We start from the raw sequence: 15,954 nt of genomic DNA, 5'->3' as shown, positions 1-15,954 counted from the left end.
TAACGGAGGCGGTGGCCAAGGTGGTAAGACCTGCTATTCTTGCGGTGGTTATGGCCACATGTCTCGTGAGTAAATTTGAAATCCTAAGGCATATGCTTTCATTCTAATCTAGTTATAGGCGAATGTGTCAATGGTAGCAAATGCTACAACTGCGGCGAGAATGGCCACTTCTCCCGTGACTGCACTAAACCTTCGACTGGTGGAGAGAAGATCTGCTACAAGTGCCAGCAGCCTGGACACGTCCAGTCTCAGTGCCCTAACTAAGCGGATTCACCATAAAGATACCTCGAGCTTTTTCTGCGACGCGATGACTTCATTACAAATTCAATTTCTTCTCGGCAAGTTATGAAGGTGGATGGCGACCGTGGCCTTTGGAAAGGTTGCCAGAGCAGTGGATGATTGGGAGGGTCAATCTCTAATAATCTTCGACAAACACCCTTTGTATATTCTCTTATGGGCACCCTTCGCGTAAGCGGGTGGGTTACTATGGCAGGTCGTGATTTGGTAAACTCGAGTAATCTCACTTGGTCGGAATTATGGCACAATGGAAAAAGGGGAAAAATCTGGCCTGGATCCGGAAAAGTTCTGTTGCGGAACACGGAGTCATGGTTTTGCTTTGCTAGGGACATTGCAGGGTTTCTCGTTCTGGTTGCGTTAGCACCATACAAATACACTTCTGCGCAGTGTTGTTCCCAGTCTAGGAACACTGAATGCGAATGAATTTCATTAATTGCCGCCAACTGTGTTCGTCCGATTAAATATTTATATTTCTGACTCATTAACATTGTAATTGGTTCGCTGATTATAAGCTGGTGTCCTGTAGGGTATCGAGGCTACACTGTTATGGCCTCCTGCTCCGAAGGTACTCGTAAGATGAGGTTGTCCGAATCACGTTATTTAAACGGTGTTGAGAATGATACTTCTTATAACGGAATCATGATACCGTAGCTCGTCCTGATTGTGACAGGGGTTCAACGGGAAGAACGGCATTCGAGTCCCCGGATTCATTTGTCGTAGTCGTTTTTCTCAACTATAAAAGACATGTCCAACCGCTAGACAGTCACTTACAACATAAGTACTAGGAAAACATCGTCATCGTCATTGTTATTGTTATTGTTGTAGGCCGCGGGCCTAACTCTATCATTGCTATTTAAAATGGTATCTAACCTAGGTATCTATCGACATACACATCTACGCCCATCCAATCAATCCATCCGGCGCCAACTCCGTTTTCCAGAAAAGGGAAAGAGGGGAAATTCAAAAGGTGTTATGTTGTGTATGGGCTGAGTCTAAGCATTCTCCAAAAATCCGAGTATCCTAAGCCTCGCTGTGTGCTCGGTATGAATATATACGGCGTCGAGGTGCCTGCTTGCTCTCGGTTGCGATCCGCGCTGTGGGAGGGCATGTTGGTCGTGTGCTATATACTATGATGCGGCGCGAAGGCTAGCGGTGTTTTTCTGGGTGCCGTCGCGGTGGCTACCTAAGCTAGCTAGCTGGTAGCGAAATATATCCATTCTTCGTGTGATATAATTGAGTGACGCCTGGGATTCGTGATAGGCCACGGCACGTGAAATGCCGTACGTCGACCGGACGTGTATTCGAACGTAACAAATCCGTAGCAACGGAAGAAAAAGCCGTTGTCTTTTCTTCTTCTTTTTTTATTAAATGCGAAGAAGAACTTGGTCTCCTTTTTGCTTCTCGTCTTCTTTCTTTCGGGATAAGAGCTGCGAGATCATGAAATGACTGACGTCTTCGTCCTGCCAGTAGCTCATGTGCGAGGCGATAGTATTGATAGGGTTGAAGTCAAGTGCGCTTCTAAGTAATTAAGTAACCAGTTAGTAATTATCGATTATTTTCCTGCTTCCGGTTTGAGGCTGCCCCCCCTTTACTGGAGGGGCGAAAAGGGTAGGAAAGACACGATTTAGACTTACTCCTGAATGCTGTAATCAACCCTGCCATTTCGGTTCAGGGCGCGCACTTTTGCTTCCTCCCTGCGCAGTTTCAGCGCCTTTTGCTCCTCGGCCGCCCACGCCTCACCAAGCTCTTGGCCCTCCTCAGCGCGACTGGCGCTGTTCTTATGCTCCTCGATACGCTTCTTCTGAAACCGGGAGTATAGCGTCTCGAGATCATCGTCGATGAGCGTTGCGTCGTAGCTAGAATTACCACCTGGCCCGTTGGATGAGTTCTGGCGGGCCAGCGCCCTCTTCCGCGCGTCAGTCTTCTCGGACTGCGCGTTGGTATCAGAGATCACGCTGCCGGAAACGATATTGGTACCGGCTCCTGGAGTAATTGTCTGTGAGGGATTGTTATTGCTGTTTGCGGCGTTAAAGTTCGCAACGTCCTCGTTGCTCAACCCAAGGCTGCGGTTAAGGATACTGCTGGCGATACCGGCGCTGAAACTAGACCAAAGTCCGCTCACGCTCTGGCCTACTTTGACGCCGAGACCTGACAATCCTTGTGGGGCTACGGCACCAAATATACCCTTTTTGGTATAGGGTAAGAGTTGTGGTTTGAGGGACGACATGGCTGGCGAGATTAGCGGCTCTAGGCGGTAAGAGATCGGATCAGAAGGATGGAAAATATTGAACAATTGTCCTGTCTTTGGCGATGATACCGAGAATGGGTGACCCGTAATGGCTGAGATGCGTTGATCTGATGCAATGGAAGAGAGAAATGGGTCTTCTACACCTTCTGCATTGAGGGAGCTTTCAGATGGGGCTGCATTCGGCTTGCTCCTGGCTGCGATGGTACGCCCTTTGAGCATTTGGAAAAGCCCAATCGGCGAGCCGAGGCAGTAGAAGTCTTCTACTTCGAAGTCGAAGGCAAGGTCTCGAGGATCTTGAGAGGGTTCAAATCGCTCCTGAGAAGGCCAGAAGCGCAGAGGGTGACGGGGAGTCTCTGGTGGCTTTATTCTCTCCTTCTGCCTACAGAGGATATCGAACATGATTGCCGAGCCTAACGAATGACCGATGATGTGAACCTTGCCTTTGAAGTCGGGGTTTCGTTCCATGAAGAGCTTATAGATCCTGTTCGACTCCTGTAGGACTATCTCAGCAATTTGTTCTCGGTAGGCGCTCTGGTAGAGTAGAACATCCAGAGCGAGGTCTGATATAAGAGAACGAGCAAATGCGACCCCTTCGATGGTAATGTCTTCCAGAGAAGGATCTGGCAAGTTGTTAATTCACAGCTAGGAGGTCAAAGATCTTGAGTAGGATACTTACATTCATCCTCTTCACCTCCGATATCACCCAAGTCGGTCTCGCCTTTCTTTTCTCGTCGCTTGGGGAAATCTAGTAAATGTCTCCAGCAAACTGGGAGAACTTGAATTTTACAATTGCCCGGTCCGTTATCATTCTCCTTATTGAGAGTTTTCAAGTCTGCCGAGTGTGCATACACCGCCTTGATTGTTTTTCGTAACATGTTAACATCATGGACAAAATTGACGCTCTCCATGCTGGAAGTACGGATTAGCATTTGTGCTAGAATTAATTACGATAGTATAGGAATAAATACTTACCGGAGTCCTAGAAGCTGTCCGATCCCGTGGGTAACAAGAACAAGATGCTCGATGTCACGTCCTTGCGTTTCTCCGTCCTGTCCGTTATAGTCGTCCTGGATTTCTTGCTCCTCACGCTTTCGGATTTGCTCATCTTGCTTTTCTGGGTCATCAGAAGCCTCGATAAATGATGAAAATTCCCGCTTTAGGCGATTCTCTCGACGCTGAGTCTCGGTTATAATTTCGTCACCTTCGTTGTCTAGGTCTGAAGTATCCCCCGAACGTGTACTAGGCGGAGCAGATCTTCGCTTGATAGACTTCTCTTGCTTGTCGTCCACTTTCTCGGGGGGTAGAGTGGCGGTCGGGGGCGTAGGTGGTCTTTTCCCATCTTTTGTCTTTCCAGGCTCCGAGTAGCCACGCACCAGTTTTACACCATTCATATAACCACCGCCAGCAAACCTCTGATATACCGTCGACGTTACCCAGGAAAAGACACTCTCCGAGGATAGCCATGCAGTGTTCGAGTCCTGATAAGTTGCTATACTGTTCATGTAAGTACCGAATAGCCGGTAAGTCTGCGGTTGATGTTGCACTGGGAGCTGAGGAGACTTAAGTGGACCGTCAGTTTGCGACTTGGCGACTGCCTTCAGATTTTCCGAGGATGGTTTAGGGGTAACATCTTGTACTCCAGAGCTACTGCGGATGCTTGGTGCAGGATACGTCCACGGCTTGATTTTCAAGTAACCTTCCTCGAGCTGAGCTGCCAGGTTCTCCTCGCAGGGTCGTAACGTAGACCCTTCTTGATAGAACCAAGTGCCACGGCGGACATCATAAATCGGACCTAACCAATATACCGGCGCCAATTCACGTTGTTCTATGTCAACATCGAACAAGAAGTCTTCATTAACCGGGACTCGTAGACCGCCTTGTTGTGGACTATTCTCCCCATCAATGCTGGTATTAGGCTCATCCTCCGACGACACAGCTCTCCTCCGCTGGGAGCTTGAGCGCATTTGCTTGTTTGTCGAACTCTTGCCTCGTTCGTCTTCGAGCTCCTCCAAGAGTTTCTGGTAGGCATTTTCGATCGATCTGGAATCGTTCTTGGAGAATGCGACGAATTTCTTTGGCGGCGTTGGCTTGGCTCCGTCTTCCTCCTTCTTCTTCGTCTTTAGGAAGTTCGGTTTTCGTTTGGGGACCTGATAATAAAAAACAAAAAAGTCAGAAGACTGCGAGTAAGGTAGAACTGTCAAGAGAATTGTCAAGATGTGCTACTCACATCTACGGCATGAAACCACATAACATTCAACGGTGGACAGTCCAATGGATATCTTCTGAAACTCTGACCGTAAAGAGTGTTTGTGCTATGGTCCTCAGCTTTCTTAGCAGGTACCGGCTGGCTCGTCTTCGGGGCGGTATCTTTCGGAGTCGGTGTGGTGCTCCGATTTGTAGTCCATGGATTGATAGAATCTACGGCGCTAGCTAGATACGACTTCTCTACCTTCTTGACCTCCTTCTTGTCGTTGGGCGCATTGGCATCGCTATTTTCTGGTGGCATCTTACCGGAGCGGCCGGGGGGCCATCCGAAGATCCGCCTCTTGGACACGCTGGAAAGTCGACTGTTGACAGGTCGTAAGGGTAGACGGACACCTCTGAACCTTCGCGGGATACAAATCAGCGAACTCGCCAACTTGACTAGCGGTTAAATAAGGTAATAAATAAGAGACTCGAACTTGAAAAGCCAAGTGTCAGATAATCATGTTAAATCTATTATTAAGATTGGTTGTCTGGTCCGCTTATAACTCTTCAGATAGAGTCGGTAAGGCTGGGAATTATTGGGTCCGAGTTGAACAATTCGGTGAGACAAGTTATATAATATACATAAAATAAAGCTTACTGTTAGACCTTTTTAGAAATGGTTGATAGACCGTTGCGGGAGTAGAAAATAAGATATTAATATCATCAGGTAATGGTATGGTAGGTAGGTACATAATGTAGGGAATATTTACACGTGGGAACATATGTATCAGATGTATCACATGTATCACATGGTAGTTACGGTAATTGGACCTTGTTGTCCTTGTCAGCCTTAAATTGACACCTTAATGCAGCATAATAACCCCTGCCTATGACGACCACACAAAGTTTAATGACTGCATGCGCTGCATAAAAGTACCTGCAACCCCACTATGAAGCTTACCCCATCCTTATCAAGTTATCGGTTCCGATAGGATGGTGGGGCACGAACTAGAATGACTCTAACCGAATCTCAGGTAGCCTGAGTTTGCGCGAAACTAAAATTTCCATTGAATCGAGCTTCGTTTCTAGACTTTAACGTAACGGGACATGATCTTTTTACTGTAACCTCCTCTTATTCTCTTATTCACTTTATCCTAACCATCGACTCCAAACTGCTATAGGGAATGAATTGTCTTCTACTTACTGCGATTGGGGCGCGCAACAAAATACCTGATTCCGACTGACCTTAAGACCCCTCTCGCGAAAGAGCTTTCTTGCGACGCGCCCGTCGTAAATACTACGGAAAATGGCTACCGCTACGATCACCACCACGGCTGCGCCGGTAAAACACCAGGTCGTGGATAAGCTTCCCAAGAAATTCAGACAGATCAAGTTCGGCATCCAGTCTAATCAAGACATCGTCAATCAAGCTGTTATAGAAGTTTCCGATCGAACTATGTACGATATTGACAGGGGCAGAGAACCAACACAGAATGGTATACTTGACAAGAGACTGGTAAGTAATTATGATTAATAGTAGCTTTCTTAGCATCGGTACTGACGTTATTCTTTCTCAGGGAACGTCGAGCAAGACAGGTACATGTTCAACATGTGGCCTTCGTTTACAGGACTGCACCGGTCACTTTGGCCACATTCGATTACCTCTACCGGCCTTCCACATCGGCTATATCAAGTTTACGATAACGATCTTGCAGAATATATGCAAAGACTGCTCACGGGTGTTGTTAACGGAGCCAGAACGACGAATGTTTCTCAAGGAGTTAAGAAGACCTTTTATCGACAACATGCGACGAAGTGCTATATGCAAAAAGATTAATACGCAATGTAGAAAGACGAAGAATTGCCCATACTGTGGCGCGGTGAATGGTCAAATAAGAAAAGTTGGAGCTCTTAAAATTGTCCATGACAAGTTCGTTGCATACAATAAGTCAACATCACAGAAGAAGCAGCCTCCGCCAAGTAAGATTGAGTTTGATAACTCCTTTCTAGAAGCTAAGAAACATGTCCACGACCTTGATAAGCATTTGAGGAAGGCTTTCGAGGATTTGAATCCTCTCAGGGTTCTGAATTTGTTTAAGCAGATCAGCCCTACCGATTGCGAGTTGCTTGGACTTGATCCTTCAGAGGGACGGCCTGAAATGTTCTTATGGCAATATCTCCCTGCCCCTCCCGTATGCATTCGACCATCCGTAGCCCAGGAGGGCGCTAGTAATGAAGACGACCTGACTACCCGTCTTGGAGACATAGTATGGGCATGCGGTCTCATCCGTGCTGCGCTAGAAAAGGGCACTGCCCTCCAGACCATTATGGAGCAGTGGGAATATATGCAACTGCAAATTGCAGTATATGTAAACAGCGATGTTCCCGGTCTACAGAGTAGTGGCATGAAAACGACGAGGGGTGTATGTCAGCGTTTGAAAGGAAAGCAGGGTCGATTCCGTGGTAACCTGTCCGGAAAGCGTGTCGACTTCTCTGGTCGAACTGTCATCTCGCCCGATCCAAACCTAGCCATTAATCAGGTTGCCGTACCTGAGCTCGTCGCCAAGAACCTCACGTATCCCGAAAGAGTCAACCGCGCAAACATCAACAAACTGAAGCAATGCGTACTAAACGGCCCTTACGTATGGCCAGGAGCCCAGGCCATCCTAAAACAAGACGGTGACCAGGCATTCAAAGTGTCCTTAAGATTTGCAGACAAGGAATCAGCTGCTAGAGATTTGCGCGAAGGTGACATAGTTGAACGACATCTCGAGGACAATGATATTGTCCTTTTCAATCGACAGCCATCGCTTCACAAGCTCAGCATTATGAGCCATTTTGCCAAAGTTCGACCGTGGAGAACCTTTCGTCTCAACGAATGTGTGTGTGGGCCTTACAATGCCGATTTCGATGGAGACGAAATGAATCTCCATGTTCCCCAGACGGAAGAGGCTCGTGCTGAAGCCATGGAACTCATGGGCGTCAAGCACAATCTAGCGACGCCGAAAAATGGAGAGCCTATTATTGCAGCAACGCAGGATTTCATTACAGCTGCATATCTGCTTAGTAGCAAAGATAATTTCTACGATCGCAGGACGTTTACTTATGTAGTGATGCAAATGATGGATGGTATAACTCATATCGATCTCCCACCTCCAGCTATCTTTGCTCCTAAGCGACTTTGGACTGGAAAGCAAGTCTTCAGTATGCTTATGCGTCCGAACAAGGCCTCACCAGTTAAAGTCAACCTTGATGCCAAGTGCAAAGAATTTTCCGAGCCAGAGCCATCTCAGCCAGGCCAAAAGCCCCCGGCACCGGATATGTGCCCAAATGACGGTTGGCTAGTTGTAAGAAATTCAGAAGTCATGTGCGGCAGGATGGACAAGTCCACTGTAGGAGCAGGCAAAAAGGAGTCTATTTTTTATGTCATTCTAAGAGATTTCGGTCCGGACGCAGCCGTAACGACGATGAATCGCTTAGCCAAGCTCTGTGCGCGAGTGTTGACGAATCGTGGCTTCTCAATCGGTATCGGCGATGTTTACCCTACTGCGTCTCTTACTGAACAGAAGCAAGCGCTTGTAGAGAATGCGTACCAACAGTCAGACGTCTTCATTGAGCAGTTCAATGCGAATAAGCTACCAAAAGCGGCAGGGTGCAGTATGGAAGAAACACTAGAAAACAAGATTTCCGGTACCCTCAGCAAAGTTCGTCAAGCCGCGGGAGACTACTGTATCAAGACATTGAGTAAAAACAATGCTCCTTGGATTATGGCTTCGTCTGGATCGAAAGGCTCGGTCATTAATGTCGCTCAAATGGTTGCCGTTGTCGGGCAGCAGATTATCGGTGGAAAACGTGTAGCCGATGGGTTCCAAGATCGAACTCTTCCACACTTCCATAAGAACACCCGCCAAGCTCCGGCAAAGGGATTCGTTCGAAACAGCTTCTACACTGGCCTAGTACCAACCGAATTCTTATTCCACGCTATTTCTGGAAGAGAAGGCCTGGTCGACACGGCCGTCAAAACTGCAGAAACTGGATACATGTCTCGTCGTTTAATGAAGTCGCTGGAAGATCTTTCAACTCAATATGACGATACCGTCAGAACCTCGGGCGGAGGTGTAGTACAATTCCAGTTCGGCGCAGACAAGCTCGATCCAGTCGACATGGAAGGTAAAGCTGTGCCAGTCAACTTCGCTCGAACTTGGTCGCATGCCGAAAATCTTACTTGGAAAAATTCCGATAAAGCGTTATTACCTTTTGAGATCCTAGAGCTTTGCGACTCCATCCTTAAAAAGGAACGCGACCGCTATCAGAGACGGGGATTGTTACACGGAGAACCACTAGAATACAGAGACGACAGCGACTATGCTATTGATGAGCATGAGAGTGCTCGAAAGTTCCTCGATACCGTCTACGGACATATGGAGGGTTTAGCGAAGAAGTTATCTAAATTCCGAGCTGCTGCAGGTCTCGAACCTATGCTTACCAAACCTAATGGATCATTGGCGACAATACACAGGAAAGAAAAGGGGGCAGTCTTGGCGGTCCCAAAACTGGCGTCGGAGAGGGTCGCAAAGGTTTCCGAACGCACGGTTAGAAAGTTCATTGCGCTATGCCTAGAGAAATATTCGAAAGCGCGTGTCGAACCGGGCCATGCAGTAGGGGCAGTGGGTGCTCAGTCGATTGGTGAGCCAGGAACGCAGATGACCCTGAAGACTTTCCATTTTGCTGGTGTTGCCGGAATGAGTATTACACAAGGTGTACCACGTATCAAGGAAATCATCAACGCCTCAAAGTTGATCAGCACGCCAGTTATCACCTGTCCCCTGCAAAACAACAGACAGATTGAGGTGGCACATCTTGTGAGAGCAAGAATTGAGAAGACATATATCGAGGATATTATTCGATACGTTGATGACGAATGGGGGCCACACAGGGCATTCATTACCCTTCATATTAACACTGAGGCCCTAGAAGGAATGCATCTTGGTATCGGCCTTAGCGACATTAAACACGCCATTTCCAAACAAAAGAAGCTGAAGATCCTGGATTCGGATATTGAAGTATTTGAACAAGACGCAACTATTGAGGTAACCGTGAGACCCCCAGACGCGGATTCCCTGGCCAAACGAGCACCGAAAAGTAAAGCGGCGATCGCGGAGGCGGCAGCTGACTTGCTCGTTCGAGTGAGCCACCTCAAGCGTGTATTGCCGTCAGTTCCAATCTCCGGGTATCCAGATGCTACCCGCGCAATCATCCAGACCGAAGAAGATAAGAAGGACAATAAAATCAACTATTATACTGTACTAGTCGAGGGTTATGGTCTCCGACAGTGCATAAATACTGAAGGTGTTATCGGCACCAAGGTCCGTACGAACAGCATTCTTGAATGTCGGGACGTCCTTGGCATCGAAGCGGCGCGAAGTACCATCGCCGCAGAAATCACGAGTGTCATGGGCGATATGGACATTGATCCGCGACATATGGAGCTATTGGCCGACGTCATGACGTATAAGGGTGAAATTCTTGGTATTACTCGGTTCGGTCTATCCAAGATGCGAGACAGCGTATTACAACTAGCATCATTTGAGAAGACGGCAGACCACCTGTTCGATGCCGCGGCTGGAATGAAGGCAGATCGTATCGAGGGCGTGAGTGAGAAGATCATCATGGGACAGACCATGTCGGTTGGTACAGGCGCCTTCCAAATGGTACGGTACCTGGGCCACAGAGATGAACATTTCAAACAGTTGCCAACTGCCTTCGAAGATGCCTGGACGGAGGAGCAGGATCTGTATCGCAAAGTTAAGAAGCGGACTAAGATATAGTTAATGGATTTTGAAGGGAAGTTTTTAGGTTCAGTGTCTGTTCAAGTGTTGGCATTGTTAATTCAAAATAAGTTGGAGGGCAACTTGTGAAATACCTTTTATGGGACTAGCTATGATCGAAGTAATGAATACATAATGCTTATAGTGTATGCCTATTTACCTACTTACCTAGAAGCAGTCCTCTTTAATACAAAGCCAAGATAGAGCATTATTCATTGTAAACAATCTCCGTATGTCAAAGAATCCATGTCTAGTATCGGGTAGGGATTGTTCAATCACTGAAGGGGTAAAACTGAGGTTTCGATACATTACTATTATAAACAATGTCTCGTTATATCTTGTCGTTTTACTTCGTAGATTATACTGATGCTTATGGCTAATATTTGTAGAATATAGAGTCACGAGTGCTGCTATTTGGAATACCTAACTCGGTACTTAATCCTTCCCTTGTGTCATGGTGCTTATTCTTGCCATTTGTGTGCGCCATCTCCCCCCCTGCTAGTTGGAAAGAAGCTCAAGCTATCGTCAAGACCTTTAAATTTGTAAAGGCGTCTCTTATGTCGTAGTGGACAAAGGATGAAAGATCCGGGGCACGGGGGTCTAATATTCTATTCTCTTGCTAATGTTCGCACCACGCGTTGGAAGGGATAACTCGAGTGATAGCGTCTATTCAAGAGTTGAATTGCTCGGTGATCGCCAACGTGGGTGTTAGAGCGATATCACACAACCCTATATGAATCTACTCGAGCTGTCTACAACCCATGGACCGGGAACTTGGTATGTATCGTATCGAGGATAGGAAAGCTCACAGTTCTCGGTCCTTACCCCCTCTTTAGGCTAATCAAGTTTAGTATAGGCGCGGCAGAAACAGGTGGTTGGGCTGCTATGATAGTTGGGCAGGGCATTTGTCGTCGTCTATGGAGCTCTCTATTCGGATTGCGGCATGTCTAAGTGTGGGTGTTTGCTCCCAGTTAGTGATATGTCATCCCAACCCTAAGCTGCTGTATCCTTATCGAGTTGAAGTGTGTTGGAGTCCATGATTAATTCCATTCCACCTGTAGTTAAGTACTAGGCAACTGAGCCTTTTGGTCCTTGGTCATTGATGTACGGCCTAGGCAGTTCTTATTCTAGCTTCATCTCCCGTCAGCGAGTTAACTCCTTCAGTGCCCTACTAATACCTTGCAAGATCTCCATCGGATAGTCTGAGGCAGCTAAGCCTTCTTATTGCTCACTCTTAAACCCATTAACCATCTCTTGTCCATGCCTACGCATCCAACTATACCTCCTGAAACCTCGGCGCTATAGTAGTTACCGATCCGATAGGCATCGTCGAGTGGTCTTCGGTAAAGGACGAATTCGCACAACCTATATTCAACTTCTCTCCTCTTCCTATCTTCTCCTGTTAAGATCTTGAAATTGTTTTAGGCGCTTTAGAAGTATGTCGTAAAATCTCTCTAAATAAAACACGGTAGTATTGTGTCGCAGCTTGTTATAGTCGACCCTAGGCTCTTTCTTTCGGCCATCAAATATCCTTTTCCGGAAAGGCAACCCCCTTTTTAATCTTCTCACGTCTCTTTATAATGCATTCATAGTTCGTAGCTGTTTATTCTTATTCCCATCGACGCCGGTAGCTCCTATTATCCATTCTTTCTCAACCAGTCCGGTCATCTACCCCCTCCCACGGAGTCCGAAATGGTGGCATGAAGCTCCGACTTGTGATACGTGCGTCCTCGGGGCATTCGTCTAGTCGAATCAGTATAGTAGTGTACAACAGAAGGGCACAAATCTACCGGATCTCCTCGTATAGATATATCCGTGAAGAAGCTCGTTCGGCTCGAGATAATCACTCCTCTCCGTCATATGATAACTCACAAGTTAGTCGGGCGAGAACGCGCGGCTATGTCGCTTGCCGCAGAATTGTTTGGTTGTTTTACACTGCAGACAGTAGAAAAACGGAGCACGTATACTCACCGCAAGTGTCTCGGTGCCGATAGGGGGCCGGCATTCAAGGCTCTGCCGTCTCTCGAACAGGGCAGGATTTTCCCCTACTACTTACGCTCACTTGCTTTCACGAGCTGTCATATTGCAGAAAACCTGCATAAGAGAAGGGTCATACGTAAACAGCGAGTACGCGTTCTGGGTTAAGAAAATGTCTTGGTTTTTGGATCTATAGAACATCTCGTATAGACGAACCCACCAGCCCGATGAGGTATCTTGGCCCAAATACATTGCCTCTTTGACCAGCCCAGCAGTAACCCATTATAAACATGGCTGCATGTGTATTCTAGTCTAACTCAAGCTACGTGGATGTCTTATAATATGCATGGCTGCGTACGACGTATTCCGTTGTTTTAAAATGCCACCCGTATGCTTTACAAACTATTACTGGTCAATAGCAAAGAGCGACAATATTTAGCCTTCGTAGCAGGTTTATAAACGCGGGGTTATGTTCGTCTTCTTATTTAATAGAAGACATGCCCCTTAAATTTTGGTTTCTTTCCAAGTAACTATCATACTAAAGAATATTATAGTAAACCAGGCACCACAACTGCCTTTACACTACTAAGCAATAATAATTCCAATTAATAATTAATGTATATATGAAATATAGGCCAGTCAAATAAGGCAATTGGAATTCCACAAATCACTAAGGTATCTCTATACTTCTATCTACCGCTGCTCGTTAATAACGCTAGCAAACGTCAGCATGCCCCTATTTACCGCTGGCCTCTGCTGACTTAGAACCATATATCGGGCATATAAAATGCGATCACCGCCTGCATTAATGGTGCTTAGGTGAAGTAATCCAGTTCACCTCCGATCGGTTCTGTATGTGTGATAGAGTCAGGAGTGAAGTAACAGGTAAGCAGCACGCAACCTCCATATCACTACGTACGCTTATTATGCAGTTGTTTCTTAGCACAGCCCGAAATCCGTGGTAAGCAATGTAAGGGGAGAGGGGAAGCGTCCCGACTGGGTCTAAAAGGCGCCCTATTACTCGATCTCTTCCCAAGTGCCGGCGCCATCGAATCATAGATCGGTAAATCGGCATCAGCCGTCGACGAACGGACATAATGAGCACCGACGCCTAGGTTTGCATAGCCGATTTACGTAAGTCATCGTGTAAAGTATTTTCATGTAAACAAACGGCTAATTAGGTGCCATAGCACATGATCTCTATGATAGGGACTGAGGCAATCTACTAAGTAGGTAGTCACCTAATACGTTTATATCACCGAATACCTGATCGAATACCTGATGTAAGTAAATATATCTTATGAGAGTTAAGTAAGTTGAGTACCTAATTTATGTAGTTACTTATTTACCTACCTAGCTATGCTGACAACATCGAAGGAACCCATATCCAAGCGGAGAAGTCTAGTAGTATTCGGCGAATGCTGCCTCCGTCCTTTCCGGTGGCGCCGAATCGGACTACTATTACTTTATGAAAAAGTAGTAGGCCAACCCACCAATACTCATAAGGCTAGACTCTATAACAGACGCCCGGGGAAGCACAGTATCTTCCCCATACGTTATCCCTGTGCTCGAATCGGCCATCTGTGGAATGTCCAAAGTCTAAGCCTAGCGGAGTTTATTGGTAGTTTTCCCGCGAAGTGTTCAGTTCTATTAGTGAAGTCCCAGCTCTAAGTTGGGGGTCCGTGGTGGGTCGTCCGTTCGAGTCCGGGACACGGGAGGAGACATGGCTGCCCGAGAACTGCGTCAAAACCGAGCCCCTGCTTACGCGTCAAAGAATCAAAGAGGGTTGCGTCCTAAGAGATAAAGACGCTGTGCTGAAGCCGGCATATTCTGAAGCGATATTCACCATTATCCCGAAGGATCTCCTTTTCTCAAAAAGAGAGAAACAGGATTTCCAACGTCCCGAATTCGGTAAATGTGATCTCTGGCTTCATCACCATAACCTAACTGAGCGGCGCCCGGATTGGATGGATCGGAGCAACTAACTTTCAGCCCGGGAGGCCGTCTTACATTGCTGGATTGTTCACTTTGCTCGCCTCGCTTGGACTCAGCTGATTCGAATAAAGTCGAATGAGTCTCCAAGACGAATCGCAAGATCAGACCGGAAATGGAAACATGAAAACCATCATGGACATCGTTAATTCCCTTTCAAGGTTTAGTGACTACTATTGAATACCAACCATGCCAACTCACATCATCGTCTAGCCAGCCTACGATGTACAGAAACATCTTCGTCGATTTACTCTAAATCTAAGAATGAGTATGCGGTTGGATGAGATTGGAGTACTAATGGTGTCTTCGATCATGCCCAAGATGCAGACCTAACTTGGCAGGCTTGCAGGAATAGAATGCCGAGCGACCACATCAGCATCATGGCTAGCCATATTACCTTACAACACATTCGGGTTTTACAACCCGAAGCAGTACGACAAGTCAACAACAATTCAAGCAATAGAAGGGGTTATTTTCGTTGGACATTACTGGGTAGTTTGCTCCATTCCTATTTTCTGCCTTGGGCATACACAGCATACCTTGGATGCCATACCACCAACGCATCCAAGCCACTCCTTGTGACCTTTCACAGGGAAGTATGTCATCAGCTCTTACGGGGACAGAAAAAACATATCGGAATTGGAGGTATAGCCCCGCCACCCACAGCTAGTTCGGCATATTCCTGACAAGGATGAAGAGCGAAAGAATTATCTGATCCAGTTACACAACATCTGTACGAAATGCGGCGCCGACAGCTAAACCGCCATCCCGAGAGGGCGTCGCATCTCACCCCAATAGGCTGTCTTTGCTGGAGGAGCGATTGCGGCTGCGCTGCAAAACGGATACGCAATACGTCCCTTACTTCTTTCCTCTGGCAGGAGACCTATCGGAAGAGGAGGATCGAGGGGAAAAAAGAAGACAATGGTTATCATCTAGGGCGATCTAGGCATGGAAGCTTCTGTTGTCTAGATCCTTACAGGCGCCACTACACTCCCTGGAAAAAGCACTGCAGTGCGACACGTCCAGTCTTAATTACTGTAAGACCTCTCAGCTTCTGCGCTGTACGACAGAACATACACAGAGAACTTACAGGTCCCGACGTTCTCAAGTCACCGCAACTTCTCGGGGATTGAAATGGGCAGACAATATTGCTGTTGGTCTACTCGTCTGGTATTCGCATACGAACTATTGGAAAATAGATTAAGACTCATGAGGCCATACCCATTGACGATGGTACATGGTCGTTGCAATGCGCCGACATCGTAGCGACTGCGAAACGGAAGGGTGCCGATCCTTACATCTCCCACATCTCCCACATCTCCCTAGTCTCTCCCTTGGCCAAAGGCACCAAGGGAAATTACGGTTGTGGCTGCGGCGGTTGAGATCCCGACGCCTCACACGTATTCTACTCAATTAAGGGACATT

At 47.0% G+C, this 15,954-nt stretch overlaps 2 protein-coding genes across 2 annotated transcripts; one reads left to right on the top strand and one right to left on the bottom strand.

Annotated features, from left to right (window-relative positions):
- Nucleotides 1-1,661: 1,661 nt before the first annotated feature.
- On the bottom strand, nucleotides 1,662-5,051 carry F4813DRAFT_384354 (DDHD domain-containing protein; the record flags this gene model as incomplete). The annotated part of the gene is made up of 5 exons (XM_049246079.1): nucleotides 1,662-1,815; nucleotides 1,932-3,165; nucleotides 3,222-3,454; nucleotides 3,518-4,692; nucleotides 4,773-5,051. The coding sequence occupies 5 exons, from the start codon at nucleotides 5,049-5,051 to the stop codon at nucleotides 1,662-1,664; spliced, it is 3,075 nt and encodes a 1,024-aa protein (XP_049104740.1).
- Nucleotides 5,052-5,743: 692 nt separating this feature from the next.
- On the top strand, nucleotides 5,744-10,792 carry F4813DRAFT_341914 (beta and beta-prime subunits of DNA dependent RNA-polymerase). Its single transcript, XM_049241336.1, has 2 exons — nucleotides 5,744-6,248; nucleotides 6,310-10,792. Exons 1-2 carry the CDS (start codon nucleotides 6,039-6,041, stop codon nucleotides 10,558-10,560), a joined length of 4,461 nt encoding a protein of 1,486 aa, XP_049104739.1. The 5' UTR covers nucleotides 5,744-6,038; the 3' UTR covers nucleotides 10,561-10,792.
- The last annotated feature ends 5,162 nt before the right edge of the window (nucleotides 10,793-15,954 follow it).

The sequence above is a fragment of the Daldinia decipiens genome (assembly GCF_022478715.1).
Source record: "Daldinia decipiens strain CBS 113046 unplaced genomic scaffold F4813scaffold_1, whole genome shotgun sequence".
Taxonomy (NCBI): Eukaryota; Fungi; Ascomycota; class Sordariomycetes; order Xylariales; family Hypoxylaceae; genus Daldinia; species Daldinia decipiens.
Note: the sequence above shows the minus strand (reverse complement) of the source record. Positions and strands in the feature narration are given on the sequence as shown.

Excerpts from the sequence above, each read along its gene's own strand:
- F4813DRAFT_341914 (XM_049241336.1), top strand. The coding sequence starts at position 6,039 with ATGGCTACCGCTACGATCACCACCACGGCTGCGCCGGTAAAACACCAG. Across the intron at positions 6,249-6,309 it reads GTATACTTGACAAGAGACTG|GGAACGTCGAGCAAGACAGG; the intron begins GTAAGTAATTAT and ends ATTCTTTCTCAG.